This window comes from Colletotrichum fioriniae (assembly GCF_027942845.1).
Source record: "Colletotrichum fioriniae strain IMI 355084 chromosome Unknown scaffold_9, whole genome shotgun sequence".
Lineage (NCBI taxonomy): Eukaryota > Fungi > Ascomycota > Sordariomycetes > Glomerellales > Glomerellaceae > Colletotrichum > Colletotrichum fioriniae.
Window position 1 is genome coordinate 1,506,987 of NW_027076845.1, and position 24,973 is coordinate 1,531,959.

A 24,973-nucleotide genomic window follows, 5' to 3' on the forward strand; every position below is an offset into this window, starting at 1 on the left:
ACGTCTGCCGCAAACATGGCCCTGCTGCGTGCGAGCGTCCAACCCGTTGTCAAGAAACAAAAAAAGGACGGGGTTACCATCTGGAGTTCATGCGGTGATCCAACAAGGGGAAGGAGGGAAAACAGGAGGCTCTGCTTGTTGTTCAGGACCACGATGTTGTATCAGCATCCGAGCGTTCTTTATTTCTCCGTTTTCCATGTGACCAACGCGTCCAGACCTCTCCAACGTCAACGTCGTTTCTATCAACTGCTTTGTTGTCGCGATGATGCAAATGATGACGCCGGTGTTACCCCCTCTTCTCCCCACCATCACTGCCGTTATAGTATGAGACGGGGGTGGCATGGGGGAGGATGAGTGAGTCAATACATGGGACGAAGAGGGACAGTGGATATCCCATCTATCTCGAGAGAGATTGACGAACGGTGAGCGTGGGTAAATAGAGTACCGCACATATACGAGCCGCCGGCTATAGTGTTCCTAATTCTGGCAAAAGGAAGAAAAAAAAGAGATAATATCGATCATTATGGCCGTCCCTCCGTCAGGTAGAGGTATCATCCATGGAGGAGCCACGATGGCTCTGCCCTGCCTCGGCATCTCCCATACGAGGACGCGCAGGGATTTGGCCAGCAAGCCTGGAGGAGGGATGTCTCTGGTTGTCAAGAACGGGATTTTCGCCCACACTTAAATGAAAACGAGCAGTGCAAAGGAAAAAGGTTCCCTGACAAGACAACCCGACCACTCCTCCACCCCCCAGTCTGTCTCTTGGTGACCCCTTCGGTTTCTCTTTCCCTCTGGCTGGCCTGCCGCCCTGGGAGACTCTGGAATGTTGCCTTTAGGTGTGGCTTGTCAATCTTGTCTCTGGTTTTTAGTATTGCCACGAGGTTGGGGGGTGAAGGGGTCGATCGAATTCCCTAGCCGCTTTCAACCTGTCAAGCGATAAACCTTGGGTGCCAGCTGGGAGATTGGCACTTTTTTCTAAGATCAACCCACCGGAAAAGAGAGGATCTTTTTCATGGGGACTCGTGATGTCGAGTCCTCTCTGGTCGAGAAAGATGTAGCGAGCCGTCATCCAGTGAGAAGTGTGAATTGGGGTGACTGGCAACCTGATCCCTGGCAAGACGAGGGTCCCCGAATGGAGACGAATGTTGAATTTTCCCACGGGACTGGCTACGACGCGTCTCCCCCCTCTGCTCGGTCAGCCGCCGACAGATGAAAGCCTGCGCCTACAGAGTGGGCGGGCGGCTCTTTGTACGTGGTACGGAATATCCGTAGTATATTTCAAACTGAGCCTCAAGGCCGGAAACCTCGATTCCTTTCATTCAAAGGTCCCTTGTTTTGGGAGAGAGAATGGACTCGATGGAGAAGTTGCAAAATCTAGATCGGGTGCAGCTCCATAGTGCTTCTTACCGAGTTAGGTAGGGGGCCCATCAACTTCAACGGATCCTGAGCCCTCTGTACCTGTTTCCGACAAATGAAATGAAGGTCTCCATCCTGTCTGCTTGCCTGGCCGCGCGCAGCTGAATACTGCAATTGGGGGTCCGGCGGCGAGACCGAGGGACAAACCTGGGCTGACAAGTGCGAATAGAGAGAGAGAGAGAGAGAGAGAGAGAGAGAGAGAGAATGGACTCGAAGGGGAGGAGGAGAAACTACAGGCGGCCGCAGCGTTTCGTTGCCGCCGAGGGGGAGGAGCCACAAAGAAGGCTGTGTTCAGTCGCGATGTGTTCAGAAGGGCAAAGACAGCGAAAGGAAAGCGGTACCTATCCTGAGCATGTTTTGGCGGCTAAGGCCGGAGCCGCGGGCAGCACAAAGGGCGGCGGCGGCTTTTTTTCTTGCTCAAAAGATGGTGGTTCAAACTGAAACCGGTGGTTGGCTGGTGATGGCCGCATCTAGAAAAGGGCACGAACGGGCAAACGCAGGCTGTGCAGTGGCATGTCGCGCAAGCCATCGCCGCGGCGGGAAGGAAGGGGGTGGTTATCTACGTACTCCGCAGGTAGTGACTGCAGACGTACGAAGTTTGGTTCAGAAACATCATGTTCTAGACTGTGTAGGGCAGCTCAAGTCGGTGAGCTTGGGTTGAATGATTGAAGACCCAGTTGTCGGTAGGGATATTGGTCTGATTCATCAGATTGGCTGCATGTCAATTGTCAAATGAGAAGCACGGTCCGACGATGATGATGTTCTACAGTGGGCTTGGAATGATGAAATGATCTGCAATCGACATTTGCCAAACTGACTCTCGACGAACCCACGATCCCGGCCGAGAGCCGGTCGGAATTTGTCTACTGTGTACACGACTTTTGAGTGGACGGCATTTTGGGTTTTCGTGAGGAATGTGTTATGTGAACTGGAAATGCTGACTGTACAGAGAACACGAATATCCGTACTCCGTACTCCGTAGAGCCAGCCACCTGGACAAGGAATCCAAGAAGGACAGCAGCACAAGGCACAAGCAGCTCCAGAGTCTCGGTATTTCGTTGCAAGGGTAGAGGGGGAGCAAGGCAGGGACAGACAAGCAAGAGAAAAAAGCACAGGACGCCAGGAGGCTCTCGCCTCCAGAGATGAGCCAGCTTCTGCGCCAAAAGTAGCAGCAGGCAATTACTGGGAACAGCCGGGGGATGGGGGACCCAGGGCGAGATCTGACAGCCCAGAGACGAAGCCGCCGCCGAGGGCAGGACAGGACGACGGCGGCTGTTCGGATACAGAGTTCAGACTCTTTTTTCGATATTCCAGCCTCGGCGAGGCAGAGAGCGAAGACGGAAACCTCCATTGGATAGGGCAAGACAAGACAGGAGGTGTCGGGAGTTCGCGCCGGTACTTTGGGTTGCTAACAGGAAACATTGGTGGTGATTGGGCGTTGCGCACCGCATCTTTGCGCCCAGTCCCGGCGGCGTTGAGCTATGTCTCTTTTTTTGACATGCCTGTCATTTTTCTTCTAGTCTTTGGACTACTCCGTACGGTAGTAACGGTTTCCCCGTATTACGGGTACAGATGGTTTGAGAGCCCGTGTCTGAGTGTTGGTAATAGTGTGTATGATCGCTGGGACCGTTTGTGTGTATGTGTGCGTGTGATGTGTAGACATGTCACCGCATGTCACCGCATATCACTGAGAAGCCAGCTTGATAGGTTGGTTCGGAGTTCTCAGGTCAGCAACTTCAAACACATGGCGTTCTCTTCGTAGTGAAGTGGAACAAACCAACGCATACGAAGGAGGACAAAGTGCAGAGAGGTATTGCGCTGAAGTACAGAGACAGACGCTAGAGACTGATAGTGAGCCGGAAATAAGCACCCATCAATGGAAGACGGAATCCCGCCGCCACTGCGATGGCGCATTGCTATTCCTGCAACAAAAGTAAGGAGTGTGTAGATGTTCCCCTGGCAGATCTCTTTCCTTTCTGGAGATTGAGATGCGGCACCAACGCCGGCACCAGCTTAATCAGGGACAGGAACCCCAAGCAGTGGCGAGAAATGACGGAACACTTTATATGTGCAGCAGGCCAGCATCTTTAGTGTTGAATAGTTTCTGATCGACAACTCTACTTGCGTGACTACAACTCTGAGTGAGGCAAGCAACGGCAACACACGAATAGTTAGGTAGACAAACGGATACGGGAGACACATTGGGCAGATCCAAGAGACCAAGAACCATGGACCCGAAGCCGCAATGGTTAAGAAGAGAGCAAGAGGCAAAATGGATGAAATGAACTGAATCCAACAAGCCAGGTACGTACCGAGGCTACACGGCAGGAGTGACCGAATTGGAACTCCCCGGCCTGCCATTGGTCCAAAATTGGCGCCGACCTCTAGACGACGGGCGACTACAAGGCGCATGCACGGGACTGGGACTGCGGACCTTTTTTTCTTTTCTTTTCTTCTTTCTCTATTCGTACTTGGTAAGTTGGTCCTGAGGGCGGGCTATTAATAGACCCCGGTCATGTTTCGCAAAATACGCTCCAGTCACGACGAAGCCCCAGTGCCCCACTTTCTGGGGGTGACCCAGGCACACACAGGGACCCAGGGGATCACTCGTACCAAGCCCCAAGCCATAAACCCACTTATTCCGTCCTGGGAAGTGGTGTGGTTGGGCGGATCCACTTGCGCTGGGCGGCCACTCGCCAATCCTCTCTTTCTCTCTCACACACACACAGCAGGTGCGCACCACACACACGCTCTCTCCTGCCGCCTTCTCAACCGCGGGGGGGCCACAGAAACTTGTAGGGGAAGAAGGAGGAATTAGTGATTTGGTTGATTTACAAGACCAAGCTGACAGAGATCTGACTCTGAGAGAGAGCGAAAAGAGGAGTACCCGTGGTCTAGAAGCCGGTTTGGACCAGTCATTGCCGTTCCTCTGCATCTTGCAGCGCAGCAGCCAGCGGCAGCGGAACACCGGATTCTAGCCTATGCCCCTCCACCCTCGTTTGCCCATCAGCGTCAGTCAGTCCAGACTCCAGACTCCCAACCAGACAGACGTGCTGATGTTCGGTTGCTTCTGTGCTGCTTGTTCTCTGCATATTGCAGGTGTCAGGTCAGAGTCACCACATTGTATCCGTCTGTCCGTTCGTTGCTACGTATCCACAACAGCGACATGCCGTGCCGACGATGGCAGAGCGGGCAGTTCGATACAGACTACTACTCTGATAGCCCGTGGGCAATACACTAGACTTGGCCGCGCGATGGTGCCCACGGCTCTAAAGCAACAGCAAATCAACCCAAGGACGGGCACCAGTCCAAGTCCTCATCAATGGCGGCGGGCTAGTCCACGGCTCTCGCGTAGTCACCTCCGGCTACAGCCTACGCCCTCCCATACTGGAGCTAAGGGGGTAGCGCTTGCGCAGACGAGGCCGTAGACGAGGCCGCACTAACAATTCCCGATCTGACCCCTCCGCCAGCCAGCACTACTTTGTTTTGTCGAGATGGGTTCCATCTGTGCCCGGTGCGTTGCTCTCTCCTCCTCATCTTGCCTTACCTTGCCTTGCCTCGCCTTCGCAGCCTGCCTGGGCTGTCTTCACGTTCTAGGTATCCATACTCCGTATCCCTACGCGCGATAGGTTCTGGACAGCATTCTGTGACAAAAGGTGCTGGCCGGTGACCAGACAGGGAATTCTGTCACTTGCATCGAGCTCTCTCCAGTCTTGTTCAGTTCCTTGCTCTCTCCACTACCTTAGCACTACCTGGGCGCCTTACTCCGTACGGGTCCAGACTTGCAGTTGCGAGCAATTCTTGTCCTCTCGCCGTCGTCGTACGTCTTCTACGTTGTGTGTCGACTACTATGCCAGATACGTTGGTTAAAAGGGAATAGGTAGGGTATTCGTAGTCATTCTTGAGAGATCCAATGCTTGGTGTTCTATTCGTAGTAATTGCTACTCAATGTGATCCGTACTTACCTTAACCTGAGAAAATAAAAAGGCACAGGAAGAAAAAGATACGTCTCTTGGTAATCCTTACCACCCAGACACTTTTGCCAGGTGAACCTCAGACAGAAGACGACAGAGAGAGGGGGGGACGAGGCATGGTAAGATAGGTACGTACCGGGGACCAGCCGCAGAGGAAGTAGAAGGGCAAGTGCAAGGCAAGGTTTCTATAGGTACCTCTTACCGCACGCTTCCCACCTGCAGTACCTTGGTCTCTACTGCACAGTACCTACTCCATAATATCCCAGGGAAGGGAAGGACCCCTGCCCTGGTCGCCTCTCGCCCTCAGCCAGCAACTTGATCCTGGGCTGGGGGGACCCTCCCACCACCCGTTGGCCTTCCTTGAGACCTTGACCAGCATCTCCAGGCCAAACCCAGCCCGTCCATGTTCGACGAGGGCAACTGACTGGGCGACGGACGGCCTGCCTTTCACTCTCCAGTCGCTTGGTTGTCGCTTGCGTGCAGGCCTTCCTTCACCTTTAGGTTCTCACGTCTGCCCTCTCTGCCCTCTCTCTGCCACGGCCCCCCAAAGAGCAAGAGCAAGAGCAAGAGCCCCAAGGGCCCCAGTCCCTCTTTCCTTCCCCTTCCAGTTGTTGGCCCATCCTCAACTCTCTACCTTACCTCAGGTACTCTCTCGAACCCTTCCCTCGTCCGCCATTCACCTCAACTTTCAACCACCTCACGTCTCTCTTCCATTTTCCCTTCTTCCCACCCCAATCCCAAATCACCACACACACACACACACACACACACACCCCTCTTCTCTTATTCACTACCTCCCCTTATTCCCAATTATACGGATACTCTGCCGCCTTGCAAACCAAGTAAATCCAAACCAATTGCAGTATCCCTTCTTCCTTCAACAAATACCTTACCTTCCGCTCACCTCTTACGCATACCCGCCTGGCGAATGCATCCGTATTGACCGGACCGTGCCACATCTCTTTCCCACCAACAGCATGTGCTAACCCCGAGCCGCCGTTTTCGTCGTGACCACTAGCCATTGTTTTCTCTCTTCTCCATTTCTCTTCCATCACCAACCAAACTTACTACTCTTCTTCGCCTTCGTTCACCTCTACCCTCCTTCCTACCTCACGAACCACGACGACGACGATTCTAGTCCTCTTGCCCACTACCCACCAGGGCCCCCGCCGCATACGAACACTCGACTGACCTATTCCTGTCGCGAGACTGGTCACCTGCCCTGCGCACCCTGCGGCACCGCCCCGAGTACGAGGAGGAGTTAGAGAATAGAGAGATACTTCGGTCCTGCCGAGAGACTTGGACTAGCACAACCACCCCGCCGACGACGAGGACACAAAAGCATCCACGGGATTCAGCAGCGCTGTCCTCCGATCTACAATCAATCGCCCGCCTGCCCACTGGCATTTTCTTTCCATTCTACAAACATCAATCGCGACTCCCGCTCCTTCCACGCTAAACGCCGCAACCATTTCTTTAATCATTACGCCAACGTTGCCCCTCGCGGCCTACTCAGTCTCGTCCCCCGAGACTGCCGCCAACACGTTTCCCTCGCGCAAGAGAAGAGAAAGAGAGAAGGGATTCGGGCAGCCCATTCAAAAGGTACACAGAACCATGCCGTCAGCAGCGGCAAGAAGGATCTACGAAGATCAAATCCCTTCTTTCATGTCAGTCTTCGATCTGGACGCAGAGACAATCGCCGCTCAAGAAACCGTCACCCTCGTCGACCCCAAATTGATCGAGATGGAGGCCACCGGAAAGCCTTTGGCCAACCCGGTCCAGTCCTTGCGACCGACTATGGATCACTCTCACAAGCACCACGACAGCACCTCTACTCAGGCCTCCGAGTCTGCCGAGTCTTCGCCCACAACGACGCTCTCAACAAGTGACTGCTCCCCGCTGTCGGACCCGTCCCCTTCATCATCCCCCGATTCTCCCGTCAACTTGATACCCCTCAACTCTTTCCCTGCCACATCCTTTGGCGGCCTTGGTCCATTGTCTTCAATGAACACCATGTCTGCGGCAGAAACCACTAGCTTCGGTCGTCCGATGACGTCCCCTTCGCCGCGTCGCCCTAAGAACATGAAGGGACTGTCAATTCAGCCGCCTTTCATGGGAAACAGTGCCTCAACACTGGTTTCCGAGCCCGCATCGCCCTCTTTCATCAAGCCAACCATTCCAGCAATGAAGCGCAAGCCTAGTCAGCTCAGCCTCAAGACCCAAACATCAGATCTGGTCATGCGAAACACCCTCGAGGTCCCTGGCACCCCTGGTATGGCACCAATCTTGCAGAGACGAGCGCTCAAGCACTCAACCTCTTCGCCTCACATGCTGCCCTCCCTGAAGTCTGCGACTTTTGGCCCTCCGGGTGGAATGACTTTCCCCAAGGTTTTGGAAAGAAACGAATCGGGCCTTTCGGAATTTTTAAGACCGACAAAGACTGGCATGGGCCAGTCCTTCGACACGACAATCGTTGAGGAGGATTCGCCCATTAGAACTCAACTCGCGAGCCGCGCCGCCCTCGACTTCGAACCCTATCACGAGAACGAGAACAATGAGGACCAAAAGACGCCGGGTTATCCGGATGGCCCTATCGCAATCTACGAAGACAACGTCTACCTGTACTTGGAGCCGACCGCCGACGAAGCCTCCAAATTTGACACCGTCATCAATGTCGCGCGGGAAGTTAACAACCCTTTCAACTTCTTGCCCAAGTCAGACGAGGCCATGTCAGACTCTCCAGCCGTCCTCAGCCCCATTCCCGACACGGCTGTGTCAAACGCTAGCTTTTCTACCGCCTTCGAGTTCCCGACCAACGACAGACCGGAAACACCGACAACGCCCAAGGCCATGTCATTCTCTATCAAGCGCCCAGAGTACATCCACATGCCCTGGGACCACAACACGGATATTGCTCAGGATTTGATGCACCTCTGCGAGACGATTGAAGCACGGACGAAGGAGGGCAAGAAGGTGCTCGTCCATTGCCAGCAAGGCGCAAGTCGATCCGCCAGTCTTATTATTGCTTACGGCTTGTACCGCAACCCTGAGCTCAGCGTCAACGATGCCTACTACGCTGCTCAGGAGAAGAGCAAGTGGATTAGCCCCAACATGAAGCTCATGTATTGCTTGCAGGATTTCCAGAAGCAGATGTCGAAGAAGAAGACGTCGCCCGGATCAGCCTTCCGCCCGCGCACCGGCCGAAGCCCTACGAAGCACCGCCTGACACTCTCTGCGGATGCGGCCATTGACATCGCACCCAAAGAGCCTTTGACGGCTCCTCTACCTGGAGAGAAGGAAGGAAGCTCTGGAAGTTCGAGCCCGAAGAAGGGCAGCCCTACCCGTGCCAGAGGCCACTCAACACCCGGCAGTCAACCAATCTCGCCTGGTCCGTCCTCAGCGCCATCAAGCTTCTCCTGGTCAGAAAAGGAGAACGACGATTCTGCCAAATTTGGAAACTTTGATGTTGATCGCTTGATGCCTTTCAAGCCTACGCCGCCAGTTTCGGGCCTCGCACCACCATCGTCATCATCGTTCTTTGGCAAGCCGCCGCCGTCGCCTGGCCCGCCCCCTTCTCCCGGATTTGGAGCTCACCGATTCGGCCCTGCCGCTGGCTTTGGATTTTCTAGTCTGAATCTTGGCCCATCACTGGAACGCGAAGATGAAGTTGCAGCTCCAAAAGATAGACACTTCGTGGTTGGTGCAGTTCCCGACGACGCGGCTCTCTTGTCACCCCGAGCCGAGACGATGACGAAGAACCCGCTGCACGATTCCAGCCACGGATTTCCAGGCATGCAGTTTGTCGAGGTTCCGCCAACTCCCAGCGAAGGTCTGTTCTCGCCTCGAGAAACAATGTTCCCTAGGGATCCTTTCTACCCCTTCGGACGCCCCACCCAGGTTGCCGACCCGCGCAGTCCGCCTACAAAAGGTGAAACGCCAATTGTGAGGTCTATTGATGAGCTGCTATGACCGCAGCCAGGACGGAACACACCGCCACTAGTCACTAGCACCAAACGCCCCGGGACCGAACTACCTCGGCGGTACTCGGCCGAACTCGGACTATTGTTGCTATTTATTGCGACATGGACTAGTCAAATACGCGTGCATTGCGACAATGCATCGGCCTTCGTTGCAATCGATACGAGGTTGACGGCCACCGAGACCTTGGACGATTTCCGAAACAAGTGCATGCCAAACAGATGATTATCTCAATTCGCATCGATCGATCAAAAGGCAGTTGCAGGAGTTATATCGTCAATGGCAAAGGACCGAAAAGGAGGACAATACTGGAACTCGCCGCCCATGGTGTATGGACGTGCATGCTTCCCAATTATACGAACACCAGCCAAGCTCAATGGTGCACCCACGTTGAGTTGGCGTCTCTTTTGTCGTTTTGAAGCCTTTTTTTTCCAGAGCGCAGCGAGTGGCGAAACATAAGTTTTCGTCACGTAAACAGTTTGCGGAAAAAGTACCCTACAACCATAAACCAAAATGTGTAATTTAGAATTGCGTTCTCGTAACGCAAATATTGAAACGGAAAAGATGGGAGACACGTCTCTCATCGCTTGGACATGGACAGTCAAGGACCACCGGGATCGGCCATCTTTCTTGCAATCGTTTACTGGCGTGCCCACTTTGGACGAGGGAGTTGGAAGGGATTTGGGTACAGGCTTTTGCCTCATGAGGTACTTTCCTAACAGGGGCCGGTTCACTTGGAAAGAGGGAACGGCTGTGAGGAAAACTCACAAAGTCACCATGCTATTTTCTTGTGTTTGAGGTTTGGGTTTTCTTTTTTTTTTCTTTTCCTTTCAATGCGGTCCATCTACGGATGAGTCTACCGCAACGCATATGGAGTCCAAAGGAAAGTAGGAGAGGATGAGACGAGGATACCATAACTGCATGCATGGATGGGGTGGAGAGGGAGCGAGGTAGATGAATTGTAAAAAACGAAGAGCCATACTACGTATGCATTATCAAGTGCTTTTTGATTGTTCCCATGTATATGTGATGCTATGCATAAGTGATACGCGGTCCACGCCAGCGTAATAAGTGTACGGTAACAAGCTCACGTCCTTGTTATCCCCTCCGTGGTATCGCGGGACTGTACAAAGTAATGTTCAAAGACGATGCTCAGAGCGGTGTTGGCAATATGTATAAACTTGCACTCTCGTCTGCATCTGTCAAGCGTTGGACTCGTCTGTCGTTCAACACTCTCTCTACAGAGTTCCAAATAGCCCATACATCATCGTCAGGCTTCTATTTAGCCTCCCGTAGTCTCAGCGTAGTGTGTGTGTCAGAAACACATCTTCTTCTAATCCTGCGGGATTTGTGTATATGAAGGAGTTCAGTTCAGGTCAGGTCGGAGGAGTGAAAGCTCTAAATCACAGAGAAGTCAGTGAGATGGAAAATGTGGGAATATCATAAGCGAAGGAAAGCAGATCAGGTGGTGGTTGTCTTGTCTGTTTTCTCCCGAAGAGACTGGGGGATCAAGTTTTATTGTTATAGCATAAAGATCATTTGATGAGACATTTTTCCATCTGTTTGGCTGTCTGTTTGTGGCAGATTCGAGCTGACAACTTCTCAGAGGAGAGGAGCATTTGCTTCCGGGGACTACCGGTGAGAAGGGCCCTTGCCATCTCCCGACCTGCTCAAGCATCACATATACATGTATATATCCATTGCCTACCCCCCACCCCCACTTTTGCTGTAGAAAAGAGAGAGACATAATCTTAATTTGTAAGTCTAGAGACAAACAAAGAGGTTGAGATGTTGGAAGCGAGGCGGTTACATCAATATTCATCATGCTCGGTATCGAAAGGGGAAGAAGTAATCTCGTATATATATATATATATCAAGTTCTCAGATCTTTGGTGTATACTCTGTATGTCTGTATCTTTATATGATTCTATACTAGGAAAACGAAACGCCAACCAAACGCCGGCCCCCGACTTTGAGGCTTCACTCTTGGAAGTCTTTTTGTACGATGTGTGTGCTATTTACAGGCTTGAGAGGGAGGAGGGGTGGTGGTGCTATTGTTCTTGTTTGGGCCCCCCTGGAGAAAGAGATAAGTGTGGCCTTTGTGTTGTCTACCATAGGACTAATGGGGTTTTGGGATATCTCGAAGAGGATGAGGAAAATGTCTTGACCAAGAAGGGAGGGGGGGTCCGAAGACCAATAACAAAGTATAAAACAGTATACGTTGAAGAAAAAGAAGGAGTTGCTGCCGCGTAGTCAAGAGTCCTTTTAAAACAAGGGTGTCTAATACAAAGCCAAACAACCTTGGAAGAACTTTCCTTGCACCATTTCCTTTTACTGCGTCTTCCCAGCAGCCGCCGCGCGCTTCGCAGCTTCCTTGGCCCTTTTCTCCTTGGTCGCAATCTGGGCCTCGGCGCCAATGGCGCCAAAGACGAGGGAGACGCCAGCCCACTGCATGCTCGTGAGGCTGTGACCAAAGGCGAAGACGGAGAGGGCCATGGTGACCATCTTGCGGGTGACTGTGACGGTGACGAGGAGGACCGAAGAAAAGGTGGAGAGGGTGTAGACTAGGAAGAAGAAACGCAGTGTTAGTAGAGTTGTAACAAGAGTAGAGAGGAAGAGAACAACACATACAGATAAAGACCTGGCCGACGGCGCCACACGCAGCGAAGCCGAGGACATCCCACCACACGGCGGGGTACCGCGCCATGAAACCCAGCGCGGCCGTCAGCTCGCCCGCGCTGCCGGCGACGTCCATGCCGAGGTACTCGCCGAGACCGGTGTGTACGAGCCAGGGGCTGAGCACGAGGTAGCCCAGCGTGACGGCCGTGCTCATGAGGTTGTTGGCGCACATCATCTGCGGACCAGTGTACCCCTTGAAGGTGCTGAAGATGTAGTCCTGGGTGCTGTTGGTGAGGCCGTCAAAGAGCAGGTTAATGCTGAGGAGGAGCATGCCCCAGGGCATATTGGCGTCCGGGTTGACGACGGACTTCTTCTTCTTGCTGCCCGAGTGCAGCGTAAAGACGGCGACGCCGGCCGTGACGCCCGCGACGACGAGGTACTTGTACAGCGGGTAGCGCTTGCCAAAGAGCGTCGTGTGGAGGAGCATGACGGGCACTAGCTTGCAGGACTTTGCGAGCAAGAAGGTGATGTAGTCAATGTGCGCCAGGGAGGCGTAGCCAAAGGGTGAGGCGAGGGAGGAGGTGACGGCGACGAGGGCGAGGGGCATGACGATGCCGCGCGAGGGGAAGACGGGCGGGAGGGAGGCGGCGTTGCGGGAGGAGAACCAGAGGTAGAGAAGGCCCGTCGACGCGGCGAAGAGGGACTGGATCGTGTTGAGGAAGACGGGGTACTTGAAGACTTCGGGCTTGGACGTCGGGCCGTAGGGCGTCGTCGTAAGCTTCTCCTGGAGGTAGGCCCATGTCAGACTGCGCGAGGTATATTGTCAGCGATGCGCCGGGCGAAGAGGAATTCGAGGAGGACATAGGACTAGGGGAGTTAAGAAATGGCCCAGGACGTACAAGGAGGCGTAGATACCGCCTACAGCAATCAGGATTTGGAGGGCGCCGGCCTCCTTTGCCTCGACAACCGCAGATGCAGGTGTAGCGACAACCTTGCCGTTGGCCTCCTTCGCATTCACAGAAGTTACGGCTCCATTGCTGTTGCTGGGCGTCCGCTTGAGGGTGTCCGCTTTGCTAAAGTATTCGGACGATGTCTGTCGACGAATAGGGGTGGCCTGCTTCGAGCGCGCCATTGCGTCGCTTCGTCTGTTTTTCGCCGGGACTCAATTGGCACGTCGGGTTGCGAAAAATTGTTGTCGAAAGACGGGAAAAGGAAGCTCGAGTATGGTTGCGCGACTCGATACCCGTTGAGCGTGGACGATGGGCGCGCGCAGCTAAAGGGGCGGAGAAACGAAACACTGCAAGGGACCGACAACGACTGGATGCGAGGCTTCTAACAATGCAAACTTGAAAGGAAAAAGATATATGTTGAAGAGAACGAAAGTGCTACGAATCCTCGAGCTTGAGCAGCAGCAGGATAGACACCCGAGATGGAGATGTGGACACAGAGACAAGCGAATGCAGACAGTCAACGTCGAAGGAGCAGCTGGGCAAATGACAGGTTGGCTTCATCCCAAAATAAAAATAAGGTGGACAGCTTACCCGTTGCATCTTACCCCCCAGGTGCCCCCCGAACCACACAACCCACGCAAACCACGCTGCACCCTTTCCGCCCAAGCCTCTTCAGGGTCCCTCCCCTCCACTGCTTGCTTGCCGCCGCCCTAACCTTATCAGGAATCAGCCCAGCCCGGTGTCTCCTCTCCGGATCGGCATTACAAACACTTGTCCCCAAAACCCCGCTTGACATTGGCCAATCACATCATGATCGCAAATTCATCCTGGAAGACCTTCGACACCTTCCAACCGTCCTTCTCAGCCTATGCCTTGAGTGAACGTCTTTGGAAATTAATCAGCTACGTTTGAGGGCACCCCAGTTGATAGAGACAAGAACAGCATGGATTCTGTCGCTTCGCCTTTACCGTTTCCAATAATTGGACACCAGAGGAGTGAATGCCATAATCTCCAGTAGACCATTCTTCCGACTACGTTCAAGACGGCTTTTGAAGACACATCAATGGCAACGAGACAAGAGTTTTATGAGCGGCCTTGCTCAAAAGTGTTAATTCGCCTAGCTATGGGTTGGGTGTACTATCTAGAATCCTCCTGGCATCGGAAGTCAATACCAAGAGCGTAAAGAGTTCCGTAGCCCAAAAAGCGGCTGAAAACACAGGCCGCTGAGGATATCTTCGGTCCAGTGAGAAATCGTGGCGGGTTGGGGATGGGTAAACAGGGTCGGGTGTAGAGTTGCTGGCCGATTTTCATTACTAATGTTTATGAAGCAAGCAACTCTGCTTCAAAGAGGTATCCGCATGAGGTAATCATAAGTCGTGCCGTATGTTCGGTTTGGAAAGGCTGAATACAATCCCGGTCCGTAGACCTAGGGACCTCTGATGCCTGCCCAAACGTAGACCGGAGGACCATCCTCCCAAAAAGCAACTCAAAGCGTTCAAGAAGACGGAAAGTGAAAGTTGTTGTGGTCCCACCCCGGCGACCATACTTGTGCGCGTGTCTGGGGATCCTTGGCCCAGATATTCGAAAGTCGAAGAAAACAAAGCAATTGAGAAAAGTGTTTGTCGCGTCCCGGAGATGATGTGCTGAAGTAAGACACTTCTCATCTCAGATATTGAGCCTTGCGGCCATTGTCTGCAAGTACCAGCTCCTGAGGCCGGATGACGAACTGAAAAGGGACGATTCTGAAAACGCTTTTTTACTCGGGAGAGTTGGCCGTCTGGCGGCGCATCTTCTCCGCCTCAAGGTTCTCGTAGAGCAGGAAAAGGGCAGACTCGTTAGCCTTGGCGGTACCCATGATGGTGAACATGCGTTCGCCACTTTCGTCGTGGGGAGCCTATACAAATTAGTTATCTGGGACATGGGCTTTTATGGTGAAGAGGTGTCATACCTTGGCGATCGAGATGCGGGCACCGGAGGTTTTGCGAATCTCGGAAATCTTGCTTCCAGCACGGCCAATGATGCAACCGACCATGTCAGCAGGGATGCTGATGTTCTGAGTCTGAAGCTCCTCGCCATTCTCGTCGTGGGTGGGAGGGCCTCGGGACGCAGCGTCAGAGTCGGAACGACGGCCGTAAGGACGACCGCCACTGCCACCACTGCCGCCGTTGTTGGTAGTGGTGCTGAAGTCGGCACCGTTTCCAGTGCGCATGACGCGGGGGGCAGAATACTCTGAGGCGCGACCGCCACCGGAAGAGTAGCTGTTGGAAGTGCCACTGATGGTAGAGGTTGTGCCAGGCTGGGTGCGAACGACCGGGTTGTAGAGGACGGTACCAGTACCTCTCTGCCAATCGTCGACAAGACACTTGCAAATCTCCCAAATAGCACCCTTGATGCCCTCGGGTGTGCCCTGGACCTCAACGATGCGCTCAGTCGACTGGGGCAGCATCTCCTTCTGGGCGACCATGCGAACGCCCGACACATCCTGGATGTGCTTAATCTTAAGACCTTGGCGGCCGATGATGGTACCCATCTGGTTGTGGGAAATCAGAAGCTTGATGGCTGAGGTCACAATGTTAGCGATGCTCTTCTTGGCGCACCACATGAGATAGACTTACGATGAGTGCCAGTGTTGGAGACAACACCTCCCATGCCCATGGCGGGAGCGCCCTCGAGAAGAGCGCGCGCGACAATCGCATAGGCCTCAGATATGGCCTGGCAGCCGCCGGTGATGGTGAGAACGCGATCGTGAACGCCTTGGACGACCTTGCTGACACCAGCCTTGACGCCAGTCTCGTCGCGAAGCTCGGCGACATTCTTGCCAGCCTTTCCAATGATGACACCGGCCTCCTTGGAAGAAACGATGGCTCTCAGAGTTAGCTGAGAGCCGGCGTACTCCTCGTCGGTGCGGGGCGCAGGCTCTCCGTCAGGGCCAAGACGGGTCTCGCCATCATCGAGCTTCAACTGGTCGAGGGAGCCGACGAGATCGTTGCCGTTGGCAGCAATGTTATCCTGAGTGGTGGACATTTTGAGCAATTCGAAAGGTGCTTGGGGAAATTGATTCGAAAAGGAATTCTAAACAAAAAAGCGCAATTAGTACAACAATCCAACAGGTTGCCCAAAATTGGGTGAAAAAGGAAGTGGTGTAGTGGGAAGAAAGAGTGAAGGGCAAGGGAGAGTGAGAATCCAGATTTTGTAGAAGTTGTGGTTTTCCCGATAGTCCAGGGCAAGCGCATCGACTTCCCCACCCAAAGACGCGTAAAGGTGAACAGAAGAATCGACACTACCTCCAAACCGTGACCGTAGCACGCAACTGTGGTAGTAGGATTTTTTATACCATATAGAGCGTGACTGTTTTCAGGGTCACCTGTGCCTGACCCTGACCCATCTTGATATGGTGGGCGGATTGACGCCAGGAGCTCTTGCACATACAAAGTGGGGGTAATGATGGCGCGGGGTGGTAAGGTAGTTTTGTGTGGTGCAACTTACTGTGATATTTTTCCTGAACTTTTAATCAGGAAGGCACTGGCTGCAAGTGATGGCGCTGACGTTGAAGCGTGAAACTTGTAGAAATTCAGCTGTCAAGCAATAAAGCAGGACGTTAGTGAATTGAAACCGTATAGCGAAAGCTTCGGTCTGTAGAGGTTGGTAGATTGGAGTGCTTTGGTGCAGCTCGTTTGCGGTGACGGGTGTGTAGTTGCGTAGTGGGTGGCGGGGAGGATGAGGTGGTGGATTGAAGTGGGTGGTGGATCGGGAAAGTTGAGAGATGGAGGGGTAGAGGAGTAGACGGGAGAGAGGTAGAGGCGCTCGGGTGTTGGCGAGAGGTTGAGAGTGGGAGTGGAAGAGTTGAAGAGGCGGTCGTGAGAGGAATTTTTTTTGGAAGAGTTGGTGAGGTGAAGAGGTGGAAGAGGTGAAGAGTTGGGGGCCGGGAGAGAGAAGTGAGGTCGGTCGTGGAGAAGTGAGGTGAAGGAAAAGAAGAGTGGGAGTGGAAAATGGGAGGAGAAAAAGTCGGTAGGTAAATGTGAGTGTGTGAGAGCGATGGGAGGGAAAGTGCGCCTCAGTATTTTTTTTCAAACTCCTTCTTTTCTGGATGGGCTGGGAAAAGCAAAGGTAGAAGGTACTTACGATAATGTGAGTTGGAGTAGCAAGACAGGTGTACCCGGTCTGGCTGTTGAAGGTCTCTGGTGGTGGTGGTTGTGTAAGGTACCTAAGCTGTGGTCGGGTGTAATGGAAGTTGTGGTGCAAGAGGTGGAAGGTACCTTACGGATACTTGAGCGGAAGTGGTCGAGAATGGGTCGCGTAAAGCAAGGTAAGGTAGGTAGGTGTGCTGTGGAAAGAATTGGGGGAGCTCGTCGCTGGAAGATGGAAGGGACTGATCTGTGAGGGGCTTGAGTGGGCAGGAAGACCGGGAAGGTACGACAGTGAATAGAGGAAAGCGCATCCAGACCTCAACGCTGGCTACTCATGGCCCCACCCTGCAACAATGGATCACGTGTACCTGATCCGCGGAAGTTGGCCGTAGCAATACATGTCGCAACGCTAGGGCCATCGTCACAGCAAGTATCCCGCCCCTCCTGCACATGCTTCTCAAGTAGTATCGTGCCTGTACATCTTGAGGTATGGCAGGTGAGGTATGTAGGTACTTCACCTTGGACGGGACCCCTCCACGCCACATGGAGCTTACTTACCTACCTACCTTACCTAGCACTTGGGCTCCTTCCTTTCGAGGGGCACTCGCTCAACCTTCAAGTTCCCTGTCCGGGCGGGCTTCAAGAAGCTGGAAACACCCACCCTCCCTCCCACCTCATTGCCATTTTCCGTCTTCCCTGGTACTCACGGATGCGACTTTGGACGTGCGGCAAGATGAGGTGTGAGGTAATGATGGAAGATGGAGGAGACCCTCCCAAATCCCTCGACTGTCTCAATCTTTCGCCTAGGTATTGCCCACCATCACAGGCACGCCATACGCACAAGGACTGCGATGCCTCCCTCAGCACACGAGCCTCGACAGACCTATCCATCTATCTCTTCCTCTATTTCCCACACCACTTACACCTCATCAATGGTGGGGTGCAAACTTTGGCTCGAGGCCCTCGTTCAGGCGGCCTCTTGGAGTACCTACATGTCAGTACCCTTACATAGTGTTGTAGTTCTCCCTCGGACTGATCCCCGCCAGGGCACACGACAGGGAAGAAGCATTCCCGACCGTCTCGAATCGTCTCCCATTCCAGGGTTGAATCTTTCAACGTAATGCGCATTGCTAGCCTACCTGGGATCTGGTGCCAGTGGTGCCTGACCCGGCCGCATCGGACCTTACGCTGGCGAGCTTTCAGATCGAACAGGTGTCCAATCCAACTTGGCATATGTTGCCCGACTTGCGACACACGACATGCGACCAGACGGCTCTTGTGGCCATCACTCGTCTCGCTTGGATCGCAATCGCAGTCTGCACCTCAGTGACAGATAAGTTCCTCAGAGCTGTCGCAGGCTCGAGCCGCTGCGCATCAAGCGTCCCAAGCTCCAGGAGCTGACCAATTCCCCAAAACCTCGACTCCTCCAGCATGGAACGGGAACGCCCCGATCAACAAGGGAACTTTGCTGCTCCACCCATCACCACGCTGCGGCGCTGCAGTGTGCGTCAACGGTGATCCAGCGCGGGTACAAATGACTTTGATTGCTTGGCTCCCCGCCATCTTTTCCTTGCCTACACGCCGAGCGAGCGGCCGGCTAGTGCGGCCGATACTTTAGCGAAACGGTACCGACAGATCCAGCCTCCCACTCGTCCCGGTCTCAAAACGCCGTCCATCTGTCAAAATGGCATGTCAGAAATCCCATTGGAGTTTGCGCTTGCGCCGCATTGACTCAGCTCATACAAAGTACATGACATCCAGCATTTGTATACCCATCTGTCAAGTTTCTCGGCTTTCCTGCGACAGAAACAGAGCTCTTTATCTGGTGTAACTCGAAGCCACACACTTTGCTACCCGGACTGCACGGGAAAAAGCAATCACGCCCTGCTATTCGTTCAATGCCAGCCTCCCCGCTAACCGGTCACCATACGATGCCGTTGCCGACATTTGACTAGTGTCCGGCCATCCGTCGCTGTTGAGACCCTAGCTCTCAGAGCCGCGATGCCAATGGACAGTTTCTGAAGACTTTGCACCTTCAGCACTCCGGATTGGCCAACCGAGGCAGCTCAACAGCGGGGTAGATCGTACCGTCGACAAATCCAAGAGTAGCCCTCTCATCCCATTCACTAAACATTACTGCATTGTACCTCTTCCTTGCTCTTTGATAAGATACAGCTCAATCTGAGCTACCTTGCCTAGGTAAAGGCAGTATGCACGGTTGGCTCACCGACGGAGCCGCTACAGAATTTCGGTCAGGATCGTATCCCGCAACTCCTCGCCTGGCCTTCCTCTGAGGGTTTTCCCCCTGCCGCAAAGATAAGTCAAGCCGATTTTACGCGTCTTCAGTTCGACATGCCTTTATGCCCAAAGCTCTTGCCAGTAAAGCTTCACCTGTAGAAATACTCAATCGCAAGCCACCGCAAGAGCGCATGGGATACCTTAATATCTGTGGAACTTAGCAAGCGCCGGGCCGCCTACACAAGGCGAAAAATCATGACCTGCCACGGTAGTAATCAAGCAAGCTAGCATTGTTATACTTTATGGCACGTCAAACGCATCTGGGCAGGAGACACTTCACAATGCGTCTATGGTATATTTCATCTATGCAATCACGCGAAGGAAGAATCACGTTATCGTCGGTTGAGTAGAATCAAACTAGATGCCCTTGTTATTTGGAAGAAGAAAAAAAGACCTAGCCGCCCAATCGATGTAAATGAAGCACTCGAGGTATCATGTATGTGCAGTGCAATTATATACAAGATGCGAGGTAAACCCCATCCGCCACTACAACCTTTTCCCCCTTCCTCTGTCTCCCTTCATCTTTGCCGCAGCTGCTTCTCGTGCTCAACCCAAAAGTTCTTGCAGGCTCTGTGACCCCAATGCTCAACCCACCACTCCCCAAAGCTGTCCTCGACCTCATGGTCCACCTTACTCACCCGCTCGTCGCGCTTCAGACCGCAGATGACGCACGGCTTGGGCGCAGTGGGCACAACCTTGGCCGTCGAGACGGGAATCGTCTCGTTGAGCTCGGGCACGCGGAGCTGGTCCCGCGGGTTCTTGGCGCCAGCGGTGGAGTTGGCCGCCGCGACGGCGGACCGGAGCCTGCCGACGTGCTCCCTCCACACGCCGACCACGTCCGCCGCCTCGCGGTCCTCGCGCGCGGACTGCGCTTTATCCACGCCCGCAAGCTTCATGCCCTTTGCGCCGGCCGCGGAGATGGCCATGCCCTGGGACAAGAACTTGTCGCGGTGCCAGCGGAGTTTGCGGCCCGCGATGATGCGGGCGGCGACGGTGGCGAGGAGGAGATAGCCGCGGAGGAAGACCACCGTACTCGGGTCTTCGAGGATGCGTTTCCGGATGGGCGCCGCTAGCTGAGATGTGGGCTTGAAGAGTGACGAGTTTGCAAGGTCGAGTAACTGCGGGAAAATGGAGAGGATGACGGAGGGAGGGGGAATGTTGATGGGCGGCGGGGCATCGTCCGGGATATCTGAGGGTGCTGCTGGTGATGCATCTTTCTTGGATTTAGGGGTCGCTTTCTTGGCGGTGCTAGTGGTGCTGGATTTAGAGGCCGGAGCTGGAGTGGACGACTTGACACCGTCGACCGCGTCCCAATCCCAGCTCTCCGGGGGCCTAGAAGAATCAATCGCAGAAGGCTCGTCGTCGGGGAAATCCTCAAAGTCTGGCCACTCGTCCTCCTCCTGCGTCTTTTGAAGATTGGTGGTAGCGGAAGGCTTCTTAGCGGCGGACGGCTTTGTGGGCGAGGTCTGTCCGAAAGCTGGCCAGGCTGTGACGGGCGTAGGCGACTCTAGCTTCTCATCCTTCTTTTCCTCCTTCTTGAAATCGCCATAAGTGGGCGTGGTGAGACCGAGCCCTGGAAAGGGGTTACGTTCCTGGAAGGAGGGCGACTTGGGGGCCTGGGGGTACGGTGATGTGGGCGCGTTGAGATTCAAGGAAGAGAGCTGAGGCCTCTTTGGTGGAGGCTGCGAAACCGGAGCGAAGTCGTCGTTGAGAGAGAGGAGGTCCATGGAAGGCGGTTGCTGCTGTGCAGGCTGCGGCGGTGGCTGTCGTTGGGTTGGCGGCCTTGAGTCCAGGGTCGGGCTCATGTCCGCGCCGGGGAAGGGGGTCTGAACAGTCTCAAAGTCTCCAAATTCGTCATCGTCATCGTCATCGTTGTCTCCCTGAAGCTCGAACTCTTCAGCATCAAAGAGAATGTTAGGATCCGACTGTTTAGCTGGCTTCGGACTCGGCTTCTTCTGAATCCCGTACATATGACTAGAGAATCCAGGGCTCGGTTGCGGCTTGGCCGAGGACGTCTGAGACGAGAACACTGGACTGCCTGCCGGTTTGGTGCTCGCAGTCTGCCATGATAATCCCGGACTAGGTTGTCGGTTTGTCTGCTGCCATGAAGATCCTAAGGTGGCCCCGGGTTGCTGGTTCGGCGACGGGAGGCCGGGACTAGGTATGGGCGACAGGCCTGAGCCATAGGGCATATCGACGACGTTAACGAGGTTGTTGGTCATGAGATCAAACGTCGAGGCGCGCGCGATACGGTTCCTAGGCGGCGGTGATGACCTTGCCTTATTCGTCTGCGGGGGCATCACGAACGAGCGCTGGGTGGGCGTGGGTTCCGCAACCTCGAAGTCACCCCATCCATCATCGTCCTCGACATTCTGCAGATTCTGCTTCGGCTGCTGGCTTGAGGTCGATGAGGAGGTGAAGCCTGATGAGAAAGCGCCGAAATCACCCCATCCACCGCTGTTGCTGCTGTTGCTGCCTCCACCGGCAGCACCACTTGGTTGCTGCGGCTCAAAACTAGGCCATGGTACGGTTTGCTGAGCCGGAGCGGTTGTCGCCGCGGGCTTGCTGCTGACGCTGTTGATGTTGCTGGTAAAGGAGGCAAAGTCAAAGAGGTCTGTCGACGATGCCGTTACTTGCTGCGGGCGTTGCGGTTGTAATTGGCCTTGTTGGCCCCCCGGTTGGTTTTGTTGTGACGGAGGGCTCTGATAAAAGCTGTCGAGGTCCAAGAGATCGGCACTCATTGCGTCGGCTTCGTCACCTCTGGATACACATGCTTTCTGACCCAAGTTGATGATGGGATCGTGTCCTCACAGGACTTGAGATCCGAGGATGAGAAGAGGAAAGGCAGATGCTGATGTTGAGCGGGTGACGATGAAAGAGACAAAGGAGGTTTATCCGTATCCGTAGATTGGGACGGGATAGGTGACCTGTTAGGACCAGGTTAATCAAATAGGGGATCGCCCGCTCGGCAAGAGGCACCGGTCAATGGGGCTGAGAGGCCAAGGGAGGTTCCACGGGGCCGGGATCGACTGGGCGGATGATTTGAGCTGAACTTCTCAAGTGCGGGATTGGGGGGAACATCAGAAGGTGACAGGGCCTAAAAGGCTCGGGTACTTCCTTGCAGAGCGCCACAGCCACAGCTACTGCTACCAGATCCTTGGTCAAGACTTGACCAAGACATGCACGGCGAGTCCGTTCTTTGGGCCAACCAGCCCTACAGCACGGAATGCTCTTGTTACAGAGTATGGAGAATACCTGACTTCTTCTCTCATATAGGTAAAATTTTAAGTCGTCACAAGGTAGTGTCCGAAAGTGATCTGGTTGACGTGGAATCGATCTCTATTCTTCAGACTTTGTTATTGGCTATAATGCACACTAGGTGCCAACGCTTCTTATGATGGTTCTGCAATAAGAAAAATATGTGTTTATATCTATGCATTATTTAATTCAAACCTGATCTTCGATTGTCAATTGGCAGTTGGTTCAAATAATGGAAAGATCGATGTGAAAGTTCAAGATCAGCAGGCGACACACCACGACACAATTCCATATGACGGTCCCCTGGCATTCGGGTGGCGCTGTCAGAGGTCGGCACGGAGCTTAGACCACGCCGATTACGTGGGGGTCTGGCGCAGAAAACTCCAACTGAGCTCCTGAAATTTCGAGGCCAGGGGTTAAGAGTGTCCGTCGCTCCATCATCAACAAGCTTCAGCCCCAGTGCCGACTCCTTTGCGATCGCTCATCATGTCGTCGCGAACGCTGGCATCGCTATGCCCCAAGTGTCACTTGACATTGCGAACGCAGCCCTTCCCTCGCTTGACGACTTCGCCATGGTTTACACAAAGCGCCAGCTTCCGCTCAGCAACCAAGGGGAAGCCATCACGGATGGTCCTTTCAGACGATGTTGCACGACCCCGAAACCGAGATGCCAGACCGCCGCGACGACAAGTTGAAGGACCTTTTGGTGGTATGAACCAGACCTTTGCGAGAGTACCCGAAAGGCGCACGACACGTCCACCTAACGCGAGAGATTCGAGAGACGCGAGAGGAGGCTCTTCAAGCAGGTACAACAGAGGCGATTACCAGACCTCTTCCGATCCGAGAAAGGCTTTGAAAATGCAACGGTCTCTGGCCGGGGTCTCATACGGAAAGAGAAACGTTTTGAAGGACAAGATGCAAGAGTACGAATCATTCGACCAGTTCAACCTCCTACCCATAATGAAGGACGGTATCAAAGACGACCTGCTGCGAGGAATGGTGGAAATCAAGCCAACGCCCATCCAGAGACTCGCTATTCCAGCCATGCTGGGCCAGGCTAGCGCCTTCAAAGTCCGGGGCGAGAAGAGGCAAGACTTTCTCCTTGCTGCCGAGACTGGTTCTGGCAAGACGCTGGCGTACATGCTGCCGGCCGTCAACGCCATGAAGATCGCCGAGGAAGCCAACCTTGAGATCCAGTCCTTCATGAAGCGCTTCCAGGAGGAGAAAGAAAGAGAACAAAAGGCCAACAAGGGGCCCAAGTCCAAGAAGATGTCTGCATTCGACGAGCCTCACCCGACCATGGCTAGACCTCGCATCATCGTCCTGGTTCCTTCTGCAGAGCTCGTGGAACAGGTTGGAAAGGTGGCCAAAATCCTGTCGCACGCCGTGAAGTTCAAGGCAGAGATTCTATCGGCCAACCTCAAGGCCCTGACGATCCAGCGCAATCTGTACTCCCCGCGCGGTGTCGACATGGTTGTCACGACGCCTCACCTGCTAGCCTCGATTGCCGAGTCCGATCCCAATGTCCTTTCTCAAGTCACTCATCTCATTGTCGACGAGGCGGACTCGCTCTTTGACCGAAGCTTTGCCCCCGTAACCACGACCATCATCGATAGGGCGATGCCGTCCTTGAAGCAGTTTATCCTCTGCTCAGCAACAATCCCGAAAAGACTGGACAACTACCTCGCAAACAACTTCCCCAACATGACGAGAATCACGACGCCGAACCTTCATGCTATCCCCAGAAGAGTTCAACTCGGTGTCATCGATGTTGTCAAGGACCCTTACCGCAACAACAAGAACCTGGCCTGCGCTGATGCCATCTACACTATTGGCCGAGAAGCTTCCAAGCATGAGGGTCCAATCCAAGGTGAAATCGACGTCCGCCGAATCATGGTGTTTGTCAACGAACGCGAGAAGACAACAGAGGTTGCCGAGTACCTTCAATCCAAGGGCATCGATGCTATTGCGTTGAACCGGGATGCGGCCGAGAATCGCCAGTCCGAAATGCTGAAAACCTTCACTTCTTCAGAACCCCTGCGCGCTGTGTCATCGCCAGAGGCCCCAGTGCCAGGCAAGCGATCGCTGCCCAATACCAAGGTCATTGTTGCCACCGATTTGGCTTCTAGAGGAATTGACACATTGGCTGTTCGCCACGTTATTCTTTACGACGTCCCGCACACCACCATCGACTTCATCCATCGCCTGGGAAGAGCTGGTCGCATGGGACGACGTGGAAGAGGCATTGTGCTTGTTGGCAAGGATGATAAGAAGGACGTCGTTGCCGAGGTTAAGGAGAGCATGTTCATGGGTCAGGCACTTATCTAGTGGCCACTCAGGACACAGACAAACA

The 24,973-nt window shown here is 54.0% G+C and overlaps 5 protein-coding genes across 5 annotated transcripts; 2 read left to right on the forward strand and 3 right to left on the reverse strand.

Annotated features, from left to right (window-relative positions):
* Nucleotides 1-7,004: 7,004 nt before the first annotated feature.
* CPP1 (tyrosine/serine/threonine protein phosphatase) lies at nt 7,005-9,359 on the forward strand (the record flags this gene model as incomplete). The annotated part of the gene is given in 2 exon segments (XM_065758152.1): nt 7,005-7,009; nt 7,028-9,359. The coding sequence occupies 2 exon segments, from the start codon at nt 7,005-7,007 to the stop codon at nt 9,357-9,359; spliced, it is 2,337 nt and encodes a 778-aa protein (XP_065613294.1).
* Nucleotides 9,360-11,699: 2,340 nt separating this feature from the next.
* HUT1 (UDP-galactose transporter) lies at nt 11,700-13,119 on the reverse strand (the record flags this gene model as incomplete). Its single annotated transcript, XM_053196488.1, has 3 exons — nt 11,700-11,932; nt 12,000-12,793; nt 12,887-13,119. 3 exons carry the CDS (start codon nt 13,117-13,119, stop codon nt 11,700-11,702), a joined length of 1,260 nt encoding a protein of 419 aa, XP_053046139.1.
* Nucleotides 13,120-14,693: 1,574 nt separating this feature from the next.
* Nucleotides 14,694-15,961, reverse strand: HEK2 (RNA binding protein, heterogenous nuclear RNP-K like protein; the record flags this gene model as incomplete). The annotated part of the gene is made up of 3 exons (XM_053196489.2): nt 14,694-14,831; nt 14,886-15,496; nt 15,553-15,961. The coding sequence occupies 3 exons, from the start codon at nt 15,959-15,961 to the stop codon at nt 14,694-14,696; spliced, it is 1,158 nt and encodes a 385-aa protein (XP_053046140.2).
* Nucleotides 15,962-19,880: 3,919 nt separating this feature from the next.
* On the reverse strand, nt 19,881-22,103 carry N0V96_007862 (uncharacterized protein; the record flags this gene model as incomplete). Its single annotated transcript, XM_053196490.2, has 1 exon — nt 19,881-22,103. The coding sequence occupies one exon, from the start codon at nt 22,101-22,103 to the stop codon at nt 19,881-19,883; it is 2,223 nt and encodes a 740-aa protein (XP_053046141.2).
* Nucleotides 22,104-23,478: 1,375 nt separating this feature from the next.
* Nucleotides 23,479-24,948, forward strand: MRH4 (RNA helicase; the record flags this gene model as incomplete). Its single annotated transcript, XM_053196491.2, has 1 exon — nt 23,479-24,948. The coding sequence occupies one exon, from the start codon at nt 23,479-23,481 to the stop codon at nt 24,946-24,948; it is 1,470 nt and encodes a 489-aa protein (XP_053046142.2).
* Nucleotides 24,949-24,973: the final 25 nt, after the last annotated feature.